Source organism: Brachypodium distachyon, chromosome 3 (genome assembly GCF_000005505.3).
Source record: "Brachypodium distachyon strain Bd21 chromosome 3, Brachypodium_distachyon_v3.0, whole genome shotgun sequence".
In the NCBI taxonomy this organism is placed as follows: Eukaryota; Viridiplantae; Streptophyta; class Magnoliopsida; order Poales; family Poaceae; genus Brachypodium; species Brachypodium distachyon.
In genome coordinates this window covers 5,408,514-5,425,798 of record NC_016133.3, presented here as the reverse complement: position 1 = coordinate 5,425,798, position 17,285 = coordinate 5,408,514, and the positions used below count along the sequence as shown (strand labels likewise).

The window sequence follows — 17,285 nt, the reverse complement described above, 5'->3', positions numbered from 1 at the left end:
CGTCCACGTCGAGACTCGAGAGCGTGCCTCGGCGGCCTCTTCCTCGTCACGCTCGAACTGTCGATGCTTCATCCATGCGCGTCCCTGTCGTTTCTGCTCCATCGCAGTAGTCCTCCTGATCAAGACCGCGTCTTCCTCCCCGTTAATCGATCTGCACACGTGCGACTCCTCGTATCGCTCATATTGCAGGATCATTCTAATTGTTTGATTGAGTTACTGGTCGAAGCCAGCAAATGGAGACGTAAATTGACATTTCTGTTATGCATTTGATTTGTACTTTGAACCAGTCCATGAGATCTCAATTGTAATCGTGTATCTTGGAGTAATTCATTTGTGAGCTTCGGTTGGAACTAATGCACATGTCAAGAGAATATGTGATACGTCAACCAATTCAGAATGCTATCTGCAGAATCGTCTGCTAATTGCCGCTTCGCAGGACGAGGCGGCGGCCGTTGTAACCGATGCTTCTAAATCCGGCCTAAGCGTTGTTCCTGATTAATCTGATTCTCTGTCGAAGGGAGGACGCCTCGCTCTCCCGGCCTCCGCGTCGGCGGCCGCAAGGGCCAGGTCATCAACTAGTTGCTTCGGGTAAGAGCACGTCGGCGGCCGCGGGAATTATAAGATTTACAGATTACTATTTTACCCTTATGTTTATCAGAATTATCGACTTATTTTTTAACCAGTAATTTTGTTTTAGTACTTTCCAGTACTTCCTATTTTTTCACCATTGGATCAACTAGACTGAACGGTTCCTAAAATCGCCGACCAATGTAAAACTTGTAACATTCTAATCTTTCAAATGAACCAGCTTTTAAAAAAATGATATGACTTTTAAATTTTAGTTCATTTGGTTAAACTAAACAGGTCATAAGAGGTCAGAAGGTATCATCGGAGTCATATTTTTTGCAGCTCTGGCCACAACAGTGACAGCGGGCCACGACAGTCGGGTCTGAATTATACTTACATGGAAATAAAGGCACGGAGTATACAGCAGCTGACAGGTCAGGTTTCATACGACATGATCCACCGGAGGTGTTCTACGTACTACTACTGTAACAGATAAAAGAAGATCGATATAGATATCAAGGAGTAAAATACACTCACTGTTATTAAACTTGGTTTGGATTCTCAATTTAGTTTGTATTTTGAAAAACGAAAGTCATGGTCTGTGAATTTGATGAAATGCCTCATATACAGTCACCGGCAACATATTTTTGCTTCTGCCCTCCGCCATTAACTGAATTTTCACATTCATGCATGCACGGATGCACCCCTGACCAGATTTTTATTTAGTCTAAACTGAAGCAGGATACGGAGTACAGAGAAACAAGAATATTTACAAGCGGTCAGCCAGATGGGTCAACGTTGTAACCCCAATATTCTGAAGAGAATAGCTCTGCAAGAAGCAGAACGGCAGCAACCTGCAAATTGAAAGACAACACTGACCCGGACAACCGATGCGGAAGGTGCAGAGGAGATAGACAGGTTTGGCCTAGTCGAATTGGAGAAAAGCAGGGGAAGCGCAGAGCAAGGCAGAGGTCGTTCTTGACAAACACATTGCAAAAGAAAACTGACCAATTTTATTAGCCCTCCATCCTCACTTAATTATTCTTCCAAGGTTCTAAGACGACCGATCGATCCATCCATCCAATCGTGTCTGTTTCTCCCTACAATATGCTAGTGATAGATTCCTAAACTAATTACCAAAACCCTAATAAGATGGGCTCGAATAATCTACCTATCAACTTGTTCTTCGTTCATGCCGCCTTGGTCTGGACAACGATGGGGCTCTTGACGAACTGCTTCCCGTTGCTCCACACAAGCTGCCCGAACGAGTAGTCCTTGGCCAGCTTGGCGTTCTTTACCTCAAACTTGACCTCGAACGTCTTCTCCTCCCCCTTCTTGGCAAACAGCAGCACGTCGGGCCTCACCGACACGCGCACGCCGGGCGGGTCACGGACGGCCGCCTTGAACTTCCCTGGCCACCCGACGTTCTTCACCGTGCGCTTCACCGTCGTCCCAGACGAGGTCAGGTTCAGCACGGTGATGGACGGGTAATTCAGGTCCTGGAGCTTGGGCGGGCTCTCCGGGCACTTGTACGCCGCCTTGCCGCCACCGCTGAACAACGCCATGGAGCTGGCATTGTACTTGAGCGCGCAGAGGAACTCGAGGTAGTGGTCAGGGCTGAGGTCGTAGACGAGTGCCGGGTTGAATGACCGGCTGGGCCAGACGTGGCCGGCGCCGCGCTCGAATGGCCCGGCCGCGGCGAAGGACGAGTTGAGGATCTGCTGCCCCTTGTTGTCCACCTCGATGGCCGTGGTCATGAGCGCCGACCGGACGGCCGCCGGGCTCCAGTCCGGGTGGAGCGCCTTGATGAGCCCCGCGATGCCCGCCACGTGCGGGCACGACATGGACGTGCCGGAGATGGCGTTGTAGGCCACCCGGCGCTTGTCATTGTCCAGCTCCGTGGGGGACGTCGCGCGCGTCCAGGCCGCGATCACCCCGACCCCCGGCGCCGTGATGTCCGGCTTCAGGATTTCTGGGTTCACCGGGCTCGGGCCCTGCGACGAGAAGGCTGCCATGTATGGCGCCGGCTTCGTGTACACGCTCGTCGTCGGCTTCTCAATCATGCCCACCGGAGCCCTTCATTAATTAATTCGTCAAAAACATTATCACCATTATGTAGATCGAGTTGCTATGCTTTGATTCAGGATTGGTGCTGCTTACTTGTCGATCTTGAGGTAGGAGAAGAGGAGGAGGCCGTCGTGGAAGCCGACGTGGGTGGCCGGGAGCACGTGCGGGTCGGAGATGATCTCGTTGCCGGAGCTGGCGTCGTTGGCGAGCACCATCCCGGCGCCGCCGGCCTCGTGCACCACCTCGCCCTTGGCCACACGCGCGTTGTCCCCTCGCAGGCACACCACGATCTTCCCGTGAACCTTCTTCGGGTCCAGCGACCCCTTCAAGCATAGCTGCCTGCGCTTGCACACACAGTATTCACAGATTTAATCATCTCACATTCTCGATCCAGAGAAATTAAGAGATCTCGAGATACGTACGCCTCGTCTTCTGATCTTCCGGGAGCGGCAGCTTGCGTGGAGTCGATCATGGGGTAAGGTGTCTTCTGGTTCAACGTGTTGGACGAAAGGCTCTCCCCCTGCATCCATGGATCGTCGATCCAGACTAATTCAATCAGTATATAACATGATCTCATTGATCATGCTTTAATTAAAGGATCTAATTAAGCTAGCTAGTCAAGAAGACGCGGGCTAGCCTTGATTTTGGTGCCGTTGAAGACGACGTCGGACGAGAACTTGCGGTCCATGGTGCTAGCTCCGACGGTGAACATCCATGGCGCGACGTTGGAGATCTTGCTCGGCTTGGGCCCCGAGTTGCCCGCGGAGCACACGACGGTGATCCCGTGCCGGACGGCGTGGAACGAGCCGATGGCGATGGAGTCCTCGAAGTAGTCGTAGCGGTCGCCGACGCCGCCGAGGGAGACGGAGAGCACGTGCACGCCGTCGTGGATGGCGGCGTCGAAGGCGGCCAGGATGTCGGCCTCGAAGCAGGAGCTGCCGTTCACGGGCTTGAAGCACACGCGGTACCCCGCCACGCGCGCCCGCGGGGAACCCCCCGTGGCCGTGCCGTTGCCCAGCCCGAACACGCTCGCGCCGGGGGAGGGCGCGCCGGCCGCCGTGGAGAGCGTGTGCGTGCCGTGGCCGCCGTTGTCCCGCGGTGAGTTGAAGGTCGGGTCGTCTGACGGGGCGCCCACGCCCGACGCGTACCCCTTGTTGAAGAAGCGCGCGCCGATCAGCTTCCTGCAGCGATTCATGCATGGATTATATTACCTGTACAGTAACGGTTTTGCTATTTCTACGACGGAGTCAATGCTAACAACTGTATATATGATTCAATCACAATAATGTAAGTACAAATATGGAAAATAATAATTAATCGAATGGTTATGATCGTCAATCGATAATAAACTTTCCTAAGTCTACTAAGAAGTTGACACTTCCGCAGGGTAATTACTATGCAAGTACTGTATAGTCCTCAAATAAGTGTATTTTTTGCTCTTGTCCTAAGTCAAAAAATTGGACTTTGACCAACTTTATTGAAACAATTAACAGTGTACTTCTAGGTTTTGTCCGAAGTCAATATTTTTTTTAGATTTGACCGATTTTGTTGAAAAAAACCCAACACATATGACATCAAATCGATATATTATGAAACCACATTTCAAAATAATGATACTATTTTAGTATCATACATGTTGCTATGTTTTCAAATAAAATCGATCAAACATTAATACCTTTGATTTAGGACAAAATCTAGAAGTACATTTTTTGTGGACGGAGGGAGTATATAACATCAAATCGCTATAATATGAAATTATATTTCAAGACGGATACAGTGATACTAAATTGGTGACATAAATGTCGTTGATTTTTTCCATAAGAGTACTCTTCCATAAAGTTGATCCAATTTTAAAATATTTGACTTTGGACAAGAAAGTACATTTATTTAAAGACCGAGAGAGTATGTTCATGTTTATACGAAAATAAGAATCGATCTGTTCAACAGGGAAAACTTTATGGAGAATGTCCAAGTCCAACAATCCTTTTCACGCAGCATTAATTGAGCATATTCAAGAAGATGGAGTTGAATGAATCATTTTATTCCTTTTCATTTTCAGATACGGCCGGCCGGGCACTACTCATTCACAAAGTGCATGTCTTTTTTCGGACGGTTCCATGAGAAATATCCCTCTCATGATCAGGATATGCACATAAAAAGATATATCCCTTTTAACTTGACATTATTCCTTTTAACTTGCACATCAGACTATTCAGCGTACGTGGCTAATTTTTGTCCCTCTTCAAGCCTACGAGATAAATCCTGTCTCGGTGTCATTTCACTATCGAGTGGGGCTCTACGAGTTCAGGATCATCAGGCAGGCAAAGGCATCAGCTGGTGGTGGTCTCACACACACTAACTCCCCCAACCAAATCGCTAGTGCTATACTAGCACAAAAGCACGAGCACACAGTCAACTTTTGGCATCAAACATATTGTACACCTATATACTCCTAGCATCGATATGAAAGAGATGACAGTGGTTACGCCAATGGTAACATGATTATTCGACTAATTCGGAGAGAAATGCATGTATAACTTGAGTTTGCATGGTTACCCGTTGCAGTGGAACTTATCGTCTTGGCCTTTCTCGCATGTTCCTTTCCAGTTCTTCGGGACCGATCCCAGCCCATGATCCCGGAAGCTCTCCGATTCCGGCCACACACCTTCACATCATATCCAACAGAGCACGGATCAACGTCATGCATGCTTACAATTCAACACTCAACTAGAACGACCGGAAAAAATATCTCCTTGGATAGAACTGTCTACTTCCTCCGTCCAACAAAGGATGTTTCAATTTTGACTAAATTTAAATGCATCTATACACTGAGTTATGTCTAGATACATCCAAATTTTGACAAACTTGAGACATCTTTTGTTGGACGGAGGAAGTATTTGAAAATTAAGAAGAAAATTTGGTTGATTAATTGTATTTTCCAGGAGAATACAAATAAATTCCTGCGTTCGAAATGGGTTTGAATTTTCTTTTATGGGCCGGGGCCATTGTCAATCCTCTGGCAGGATATATGGCGCATGGGACAGAAAAGGCATGGACCGAGGAATGTAAGGTACGGAGTAGCATATATCGCGTCCACAAACTGGAGTAGCAAGCAAATATGAAGCGACAAGCCCCACTATATGGAATCATCAGATGGTCCTATATTCTCATTCTGTCAAACATCAACTACGTGCATTCCAAACGAAATGGATTGATCAGTCAATGGCCGAATGTCAACACGGCACTATGCATGATTAATTTACTACTCCTCCTAGTCCTGGTCAGTCGGAATTAAGTTGCACAGTAGTAGTTTTAATCAAAAGACGAATCTAGAGGACATCTGCTGTGGAGGTCAGCTATATGTGCATGCATGTGTGTATACCGGTGTCAATGTTGCCGATGATGATGCCCTCGCCGAACTTGGCCTTCCGCCAGGACGCGCCGCGGGAGACGCCGTCGGGGCCGGAGAGCCCCAGGAACTGCCACGACCGCGTCGTGTGCAGCTGCTGCTGCGCCCTGTTCGGGAACACCGACACCACCTCCGGCAGCCCTGCATGCGAATCAGAATCATCAAAAACATCCCGTACAACCTTCCATTACATAAAGGTTGGCACGGTTTTGAACTAGAGGAAAGGAAGTAAGAAATAGGCAGGATACAAGGAAGAAGGAACGGGATCAAAGCTCACTCGCGAGCTGGGCGGCTTCGGCGGCGTTGAGATTGGCGGCGAAGCCGTTGATGTGCTTGGTGTAGGAGTAGAAGATGGCCTCCCGCGCCTTATCCTTGCTGCATTCCATTGCATTTCGACAAAAAAAAAACATACATGTAATTCCGATCGATCACAGCACAAACCACGATAGATTTCCTCGAAACGATCCATCTCGATCGATCTCAAGAGCTAGCGATCGAGCTTACTCTCCGAGGATGGTGGCGAGGAGGTCGTGGTGCGAGCCGGCGGCCTTCTCCTCGAGCGCGGCCAGGTCGGCGGCGTCGAGGCCGCCCAGCCGGGACCCGTGCGCGTGGTCGCCGAGGTACACCACGTAGGACGACCGCGCCTCGCCGGCGGCGGCGGCGGGGTCGAGGAACAGCAGCGTGCAGATCAGGAGGGCGGCGAGCGGCAGGGAATTAGCAGCCATGGATCTCACGCCACTCGACCTCGCGCCCGCCATGGATATATGGATCCGGGGGGGCGTTCTGTTAGTGCAGGGGAGGCCGGAGTGAGAGGGCAGGGACGCGGATGCTCTGTATATATTGCGACGTAACGCGAGGCGGTTGCAAGTGCAAGGCCTGGCTTCAGTCCACGAGAGGACTCTTTCGGCGGCGTGAATGGCGCCCAGACTGTTTAGATCGCTTGGATCTCATCTCACGATCGAGGAGAAGATATGTATTGCAAGGTTTTTCTTCTAAAACAAAATCATTTATTTATGATTATTTGTTCGCTCAGACAAAAATCCAATTAGTATTTTGTCTGCCGCATAGTATGGAAAAAGTACTGAATTTATTTTGTAATCTACCGTGAGAAAATATAAAGGAAAGCAGACAAAAATCGTTTAGCCAAACTATAAATACACAAAAATGTAGCATCATGCCAAACGGTACGAGAATCCACCATCATGCCAAATGTAGCCTTAGGCTGTTGAGAATTTTTAATTTTATTTTTTTTGGAAAAATGATTCTCGTTAATCCAAAGATTCCAAACACAGAACAAGACAAAATGTAAAAAGATAGATTGTGGTTTCTCTGCATCAAACACACTCTTAAAACACACACTCAAATCCAAGACGCTAGTAAAACATACGAAGACAATGGACGTTCTTCATCGACAAAACAAATGGTGCATGCCTCGTCATCTTCATACAACCACCGATCAACCATAAGGCCAAAAAAATGTTCTACTCACAAAACAAAAAATTGCTCGGAAATTGGACGTCTATTCTTAGGTGACCACGAGTTTGATTTATCCCACTAGGTAAATAACCATCGTATAATGTTATACTCGCTCCGACTGAAAGGGCATTTCCCTTCCTAAGTGTTTTGGTGTTAATGACAACATGACACGTGGACTAACCGTGTGCTCGAGTGTTTCAGATTTGAGATCAAATGGCACAAGACGGTTCGTTGCCGTCAAAAAAGAAAGAAGCGTAGCGGTGTTTAGCCACTAGTGGAACTCATCTCACTTTTGTGGTGTTGTGAGAGTTCATTCCATCTTTGTGGTGTGGTGAGTTGGAGAACAGAGTTAGTCTTTGTGGTGCATCCACCTTTGTGTTAGAGCACTCCTCCAAACGGAGACGTACACCGACCCCAATAGGTGAAATTCCGGTGAAATCTTTGTCTCCCCGTGTGGTATCATTCTTGCCCCTTTACTTACTCGCAAAGCTTAATTATTTATCTTGTGCTTCGGCTATCAAGCAAGTTTCAATTGATTATCTATTGCTTGTGCTCGTGCTTCGGCTTTTGCATCATACTAGGGGTGTTCATCATTTAGACGTTTTAGTGAACCCATGTATTGATGCTCGTTATCCCATAAAAGTGAAAAGAAAAAGTAAAATTTGTTAGTCACCTATTCACCCCCCCCCCCCTCTATTCGACCATACCGATTTTTCAATTGTTATCAGAGTCTCGTTTCTTAAATAGGACTTAACCGTCTTACGAGTATGGCCGACGTGAGTGAGGTGGTTGGAAACAAAGCTACTATGGGCACCAAAGTGAGTATGGACGTGTTGATTAAGGTTTTGAGATATCTTAAGTCATCCATACTCATTGAGGTTAAATTCGTAGTGGCCAAGTGCATTAAAACCAATGCTCACACTACATCTTATACCAATACCGAGTTGCCCAAATCCTTACCCGTTGAGGAAATGGACAAACCGGGTGTGGATGCCAAAACAATAAAAGCTAAGGTTAATGCTAGTGATGTGAGAGCAAACCAATCCCAAGGAATAGGTGGCTTGGGGTCATATTGTGAGGTGTCCTCATCTCAACATTATGCATCCTCTTCCATTTCCATGCCTCATTTTTTCCCTCAAGGCCCTCCACCAAAGCTAAATGCATCTAACTTTTCTAATTGGTTATTTGTATGAGATCCTATATTTGTTGAACATCAATAGAGTTATGTAGGATCATTGAGGATGGGTACAAGCCACATGATCAAGGAAACTTAACTCCGAGAGAGTATATTGATTTTCTACTCAATGCAAGTGCATTGCATATTATTGAAAAGTCTCTTCAAGTGAAGAATCTTTCTCATATCCATTTGTGCACCACCACCAAAGAAGCTTGGAATTATCTTGTCACAAACATGGCTTTGATGGCCAAGGTGTCACATCAAGAAGAAGAAGAGGAAGAAGAGAGAGAGGAAGATAAGTGTTGTCTCGAAGCAATATTATATGCTTATAATGAGCATATGGCTCTTACTTCAAAAATGATTTGGGACAACAAGGAGAACTTCAAGTCAAGTAATTCAAAGTATATTACAAGCTCAAAACCACAAAGTGAGTTGGTGATTCAAGAAGAATACTTGTCGGGAGATGATGAAGAAGGACAAGATGATGAGGTAGTGGGAGTGGCCCTTGTTGCCATTTCCACCTCCTCCTCACCTTCAATGTCCCTATTCGACTCCCCCAACGAAAATAAGAGCTTCACCAACAAGTGCCTCATGGCCAAAGGTAACATCATAACTCCTTCCAATAAAACAATCATGCAACCTAGTGTATCTTTGATGAATTGTGTGAAAGAACAAGATGTGGGCAAGGTTGAGGTAAATGGTTTTGATAAGTTCATGGCTAGCATAAAGGGAGAGACCAAGAGGTATTTTGAAGTCCTCTTGGGATAATTAGGTGAAGCCAATGCCCTTCTTGAGAGAAAGAAGAGATCATCATTGAGAAGGAAGGTTTTGAACGTGAAGCCGCGAATGAGATCACGGAGCTCTCTCAAGCTTTGGAAGAAGAGCAAGCAAATATGGAAGCTATTGAGGAATCTCTTACTTTAGAACTTTCTATGGTTAAAGGTTCTTATAAACATGCTATGTCGCTTGCGGATGAATATTTGGCTAATATTGCAAATATTGAGGATGGCCATGCTAGACTCCTAGGGGACTTTGAGCAACTTGAAAAGGACCACAAATCCTTGAAGAGTGAGCTTAAGACACTCAAAGAGTCTCGTGATCATCTTCAATATTATCTTGTGAAAGAAATGGGTTCTAATAGTCCTCCTAGTGTTAATGTTGCTTCAACTAACCGTTGTTGTGAGCATGTATCTCTTGTGGAGGAGAACATTAGATTGAATGCCCAAATTGAAAAGGGTCTAGCCACTTGCATCCAAGGGAAGAAGAACCTAAATGACCTTTTGAGCAATCAAAAGAAATCTATTGGAAAGGAAGGGCTTGGGTATGTGCCTAAGTCCAAAAGTAACAACAACAAGAGGAAGACTAAGCCTACTCCCCAAACTAACGTTTCTTTTGTGAAGGAAGGGGAGTTGGCTAAGGAGAAGGCTAAGAACAAGAAGAGTGGCAAGGCCACTTATGATAATAGTGCCGGGGATTTTAATCCCTCATATGTTCTTTGTCATGCTAATGATGGGCATGTTTATGCCAAATTTGTTGGTTCTCCTTATGAATATGTTGAATGGTCTATATGGGTTCCTAATGCCCTTGTTGCTAACAAAAGGGGATCCGTTGAAAAATGGGTTCCCAAGACCAAGACTTGATCTTGTAGGTGTTTGCTTCCGATGGTGCGTCATGGATAATTGTTAGCGGTGCGACAATTCATATGACCGTGAGCATGCAAGGATTTGGTTGTTGAACTTAAATCTTATACATCTAGTTACAACCAAGTATATTTGGGGACTCTTCGAATTAAAAGGTATTGAGTCTAGGCAAGATAATAAAATCTTTGGATTTCTCCATTGAGAATGTCATGCTTGTTGAGACTCCTTCATTCAATTTACATTGAAAGCGAATCATGTGCCCCCGTATGGGTTTTGATGATTCATGACAAATTGGTTAAGGGACTAATGTGCAAATCGAGTGTTCCAGATGCTTAGTTCCATGGATGAAGAGTTCCAACCGGCGTTGGTGATCCCTCAAAATTGAAGATAGGAAGAAGGCTTGAAGCATCAAGGCTTACGGGTAGGCTAAGGATGTTTCTTAGAATTTCTGTGAAGAATTGTGTTCACTTCGAGTATAGGACAAGCCGTACTATTAAGAGGGGTTTCAAGCGGTAAGCTGGTTGTGAATAATTCATTTTCCTCATGCTCAACTTAGGATAAAAGTTGTGTGTCTTTGTTCTAAAAAAGTTGAGTCTAGAATGCTTCGAGATTCGCTGTCTTCATGTGTGAAGAAGAGCTCGAATGTTCCTGGATCAGTTTCTTCAGACTGAAAACTTGCTTTGTATTCAAAAGGAGTTTGAATTCAAAAAATGTTTGAAAAACGTGGTGTTTGCTTTTTGGTCTGACCAGTCAAACTATTTGTTACGATGGCCGTTGGCACTTGAAGAAAAATGTCTTCGGTGGAAGACAGAGACCGTAGGTGTCTCGAGACCGATGGTGTCTCAATTCTTCAGTGGGGTCCAACTATCGGTAACGGCTAGTTTTTCCGGCCCGGCTATATAAGCGGCCGACCCCCTCTACCATTCGGTGGAGATCTCGAAAACGATTTTGTGAAGAAAAATCTTAGAGCTAAGCTGAGCTGAAGAAAATGATTTCTCCCTCCTAGTCGAACGTTGAAGAACTTGTTACTCTTGGTGTTTGGCAGCACCTAGACGGTTAGGCGTTGTTGAAGAGCAATCAAAGTGTGATTTGCCTCAAACAGTCTGTGAAAGCCTGAAGATCGCCTCTGCGAAGAAAGATCTATCACGAGTAACCAGGCGAGACTTTGGTCTTTGCTCAGGAGGAGTGGGTGGACTTGTGTGTCCGCGAATCTTGTGTGATTCAACCCCCTCAACGGAGACGTAGGATTGTGCCAACAATCTGAACTTCGGGAAACAAATCATCGTGTCTCTGTGTCCGGGTGATACATTTCCTCACCTATTTATCTTCAGTCTTCATTAACTGTTTCCTTCAGTTTGAACTGTTCTGAACTGTCTTCAGTTACTATTTTTCTTCACCGTATTCCGCTGATGTAACTCTGCTAAGACTCAGAATTGCTTTCTGTCTTCACTTGTTTCATCATGTTTGAAGAATCTATTTTAATTTGAAGTAAAATTTGATAATATTCCATTCACCCCCCCTCTTGAAGACATACTCGATCTTTCACTGTTCATTTGTCAATAAGCACTTATGAGCTTTTCATCTTTATTTGGTTTACACCATGTGACCCTTGTATGGAGTAAGACTCTTAAAATAGCCTTTGTTGGATATGTGGAAAATTGTTCTTATGTGGTAGATTTCTTCAAGAAACTCACTAAAACCGAAACATGTCTAAAGGCTAAATTTGATATGGGATGATTTTAGCATTACCATTTAACCCCCATGTCAATATGAATTCTTTGCAAAGTCTTCTAAAAGGGAAACATGTGTTTGGTCTAACCAATGTGATTTTTGCAAAAGATTGTGCTTGTAGTGCTTGCATTGAAGGTAAATTACATGAGAAGAGAGGTTTCCCCACAAGAATGTATTATCACTTCCAAGAGGCTCTTGGAACTCCTTCGCTTGGATCTCTTCGGTCCTTGAACTAATGGTAGTCTTGGTGGTAAGAAGTATTGTTTGGTTTTTGTTGATGACTATTCTAGGTAAACATGGGTATATTCTTGAAGTTCGAGAGTGAGACCCAACAAACCATCATCGACTTTGCCAATGAAGCCCAACGCCAATATGGTATAATATTTTGGTTATTAGAAGCGACAACGGCACCGACTTCAAGAACTACACCTTCGATGAATTTTTGAGTGATGGGGTAACAAACGTCAATATTCCGCTGCATTTATCCCTCAACAAAATGGTGTAGTGGAGAGAAAGAATTTGACTCGTATGGATGCGGCAAGGACTGTTGGAGGAGTTTAACTCTCCATACAACTCATGCCATGCAACCAACCATCTCTATCTCCACAATATCTTAAACAAGACTCCTTATGAAATTCTAGCGGGACACAAGGCCAACCCCAAGTACTTTCGGGTATTCGGTTGTAAGTGTTTCGTTCTCAAGAAAGGTGTTCGTTTAGCTAAATTTGAACATAAAACTTACAAGGGCATATTTGTTTGGTTTTGCTTCTAACCCCCATGCTTATAGAGTCAACAACAAATTCATTGGAATTGTTGAACAATCTTGTAGCGTGGAGTTTGATGAGAATAATGGCTCTCATGTGGGGCAAGTTGATCTTGTTGATGTAGATGTTGAAATTCCTCCACAAACCATACGAAAAATGGGCATATGTCAAATCATGCTCATTGAGAAACCTCGTGTGAAAGAAGGAGAAGAACAATGCTCTACTCAAGTGGAGCCCTCACCTACACAAGATCCACATGCAAACCAAGAACAAGAACAAGAACAAGTCCCTCATGTTGATGACCAAGTTGATCAAGGGCAAGATCAAACTCAAGATGTTGGTGATTCATGACCAAATGATGCCCAAGATCAAGATTCTCAAGATGATCAAGCTTCCATTGAGCCTCAAGATACATCTCAAGAAGCTCTTGATCGTCGTGCTATGGGGATCGTCTCACATCTTCAACAACAAGAACACACCTTGGACAAGATCCTAGGAAGTGTGAGGAAAGGGGACATCATGTTTTTGTGAACATCATGTTTTTGTCTATTGTGTTATGTCTCAAAAGGTACATGAAGCACTCGAAGATCCGGATTGGCTTAATGCTATGCATGAAGAATTGAACAACTTCGAGCGCAACGATGTGTGGTCATTGGTTGAGAAGCCAACGGATTAATTGCAAGAATGTCATTGGGACTAAATGGATTTTCAAAAACAAGCAAGATGCCAAGGGAAAGTAGTTCATAACAAGGAAATATTGGTGGCTCAAGGTTTCTCTCAAGTCGAAATTATTGACTACGGTGAAACTTTCACTTCCTTATTCGCCTTGAAACTTTTTGTATCTTGCTTGCATATGCATTGCATCATAACATTAGTTTGCAACAAATGAATGTGAAAAGTGCATTTCTAATTGGTCCACTAAATGTTTTGGTGTATGTCAAAGAACCGCTGGCATTTGAGAATCCTAAATTTCCTAACCACATCTATAAACTTGATAAGCCGCTCTGTTGACTTACGAAAGCTCCACGTGCGTGGTATGAGCACCTTAGAGAGTTGTTAGTGGGTTGTGGGTTTGAAATTGGGCTAATTGATCATACTCTTTTTACTAAGAGATTTGGTGGTGATTTGTTTATATGCCAACTATATGTGGATGACATTATATATATTTGGTTATTCTAACAATGCTTTGAGTGATGATTTTCTAAGCTAATGACCGATAAGTTTGAGATGTCTATGATGGGTGAATTGGAGTTCTTCCTTGGATTCAAAATCAAACAATTGAGAGGACGGATTTTCATTAATCAAGCTAAATATACCCAAGAAATGCTCAAGAGATTCAAGATGGATGATGCCTAGTGTGCAAGGACTCCAATGCCAACATCAAGTTCTCTTGATCTCGATCCCAATGGTAATATGTGGATCAAAATGTATTTTGTTCTATGTTTGGACTTCTATTATATCTTTGTGCATCTAGACCGGATTTTATGTTGAATGTGGATGTTTGTGCAAGATGTCAATCCGCACCAAAAGATTGTCACTTAGTGGCGGTCAAAACAATCTTTTGATACTTGGTTCATACCTCAAACTTTGGATTATGGCATCCTAAAGGATCGAGTTTCAAGCTTTTTGGATATTCGGATTTGGATTGGGTGACAAAATGGATATGATGCCCACATCCGGGGCTTGCCAATTTATTGGTAGGTCTTTGGTGTGTTGGTCTTCTAAGAAGCAAAATTGTGTGTCTCTATCTACCTCTGAAGCCGAGTATGTCGCAGCCGCAAGTTGTTGTGCACAATTGTTATGGATGAGGCAAACCTTATTGGACTTTGGAATCACTTGTGAAAGTGTGCCTCTTTTGTGTGACAATGGGAGTACTATCAAGATTATCCACAACCCCGTGCAACGTAGCAAGATGAAGCATATTGAGATTCATCATCATATTCATTTGAGTGCACGTGGAACGTGGTGATATATATTGAGCTCTCATTTGTAGCCAGCGGCAAGGCAGATATTTTCATAAAGTTACTTGACGAAGCAAGATTATGTGAATTGAGGTGTGAGCTAAATATCATAAGATTCAAGTAATGTGGTAAGATGAACTTGCACACCTACCCACGGTTGACATTTATCTTGTTTTGGTGTAGGCATGAATGTAGGGGGAGCATAGCTCTATTCATGGGCAAATGCTACTTCTACTATGCATAAATTGTTTTCTATACATTGAGCTTAAATGTGAGTTTTGATTCTTGAGCCCAAGATTTATCTTCGCAGTGTCAAGATCATATATGCTCAAACATGGTGGCTAAGGCCACCATCTCCTCATGTGAGGAATTGGTTCTTATTTGGAATTCATTGCATATCTAGTCAAGTATGACACTATATGATTATCTATGGAAAAACACTCATAATTGGTTTTAAATTCGCATCTTGCAATTTGAGTGTGTATTGCCATATTATATCCTTTGTGAGCATCTTATCCTAAGCCTTTAATCTTACCTTGGTACCATCTATTCTCAAAGCACAAGTTCCTTGTTTTGAAACATGAAGGTTCCGCCATTTCAGGGCGGTACTACCGCTCCTCCCAGGGCGGTACTACTGGACGGTGGTACAACCATCCTTCACAGGGCGGTACAACCACCGACAGTGGATTTCTAAAGAGTGAATGGGCCGGGGCTAGTCGAGTGGGAGTTTTCTTCCTTCTCCATCCGTCCCCCAACCCTATAGTTCCTCCACTCCCTTCTTTGGAGCACTCCACAAGCTAATGCTTGGATCCACCGGTTCTCCGGTCCTCCCAAACTTCTATTCCAAGGGAATCGTTCCTCTTCATCTCCTCTACCATGAAGACCAATAATTTTTCAATTCCCCATTCTCTAGAGTTCTAATTTTGGAACGTTGGACGTGGTTGGAGAGAAGTTGCAATGTCTATTGGTAGAATCTAGTCTTGGAGTAGCTTTGTTCCCGGGAGTTTGTGTGCTTATCTATTCCCTCATATCTATAGATCTTTCACAAGTGCTAGCTCAAGCAAAACCAAGGGCAAGGCCCATGCAAAGAAAGAGACCAAAAGAGAGATCTTTACAAATGAAGAAGCATGCCGAGTCGAGGTTTGGTAATCATGGTAACTTGGGTGATAGTGTTGTTTTGATGCCACATAGAGCCCCAAGCAAGGATGAGAGTGTGTTTGGCAAGATGGAAAAGAAGATAAAGGAAGTGTTTTGTTTGAACAAGCCAATGAAGTCAATATGTATGGAGCCCACAAGAATGCAAAGATCATCCAATTAATCAATAGAAGATGTTGAGAGTACTTAATGTGGATGATTCTAGAGGAAGCAAATCAAATTTGAGACTCTTGAAGAACGGAATTCAATTAGTGGAGCTTGGGATGAAGATGAAGTTCTGCACCTCAACCTCCAACCCATTATGAAGAAGATGACCCCCAAGACAAAGAAGAAGATGAAGCCTCCATTGCCTCTGGTTGATCTCCTTTTTGGTGTCTTGATGCCAAAGGGGGAGAGATTAAGAGTAGTCTAGGAGAGATTAGGGAGTTTTGTGAGGTTTAGATTGCTAGACTTGCGGGGATTTGCAAGGGTTTTTAAGTCACAAGCTCATTTCTTCTTGCATTTCATTTGATTATGCTTGTGAGCTATATTTGTCGTTATGGTTTAATCGATACATTTATTTATGCCTTTGTGTCATTGCTTTGAACTAATGGTGACCTTTTTAGATCCTTATGCTTTGATACAATGTGCGTAAGACATGTTCTTTATATGCTTAAGATGCAATAGCTAGTCATGTGCTTAATGTTCACTTTGTGTTATGCTTTATGCCTATTGTGACTTGCTATATCTCAGATGTGCTTTATATCTATCTCATGTCTTACTAATCATGCGTGGAGATGCTTATAATTTTGTCTTTGTAGAATTTGCTCCATCACATGATCTTTTGGAAAAAGGTATGCCCTTCATGGGATGGTTTGTGAGTCATGGTTAACTTCTATATGCATGACTCCTAATAGCTTAAGTCATTTGGTGGTATTGTGCTTTACTCTATACCTATGACGTGCTATGTTTTTCTGGTCTATCCTTTAATGCATATTTGCTCTTTGTCTATATCATGTCTTACTAATTGTGTTGTGGAGATATTTTTAATTTTTCCCTTCTAGAATTGCTCCATGGCATGATCTCGTTGCAATAGGTATGATTTCAATTGTTGAATTTATCTAACCCATTATGCTTCATCGAAGTATTGCTCTATATATATTGTTGGATAAGTCCATGTAGGGTTCATTTACTTTTGTTATGCCTCTTGAAGGTATGCTCTATATCTTATATGAATGAATCTTACATATCTTTGTGAAGCTCTCATTGAAATATCTTTGATCCTTTGCAATTGAGTATTCGCTTATAAAATCTAGGGAGAGCGTGGCTTATGTGCACTTTGCAATCGAAAAGCAAATT

The 17,285-nt window shown here is 43.8% G+C and overlaps 1 protein-coding gene across 1 annotated transcript; it reads right to left on the bottom strand.

Annotated features, from left to right (window-relative positions):
• Positions 1 to 1,557: 1,557 nt before the first annotated feature.
• On the bottom strand, positions 1,558 to 6,977 carry LOC100826868 (subtilisin-like protease SBT5.3). Its single transcript, XM_003571030.3, has 8 exons — positions 6,548 to 6,977; positions 6,321 to 6,418; positions 6,017 to 6,184; positions 5,191 to 5,299; positions 3,272 to 3,815; positions 3,057 to 3,154; positions 2,728 to 2,973; positions 1,558 to 2,643 (listed from the first exon to the last, which is right to left on the bottom strand). The coding sequence occupies exons 1-8, from the start codon at positions 6,799 to 6,801 to the stop codon at positions 1,758 to 1,760; spliced, it is 2,403 nt and encodes an 800-aa protein (XP_003571078.1). The 5' UTR covers positions 6,802 to 6,977; the 3' UTR covers positions 1,558 to 1,757.
• Between the last annotated feature and the right edge of the window lie 10,308 nt (positions 6,978 to 17,285).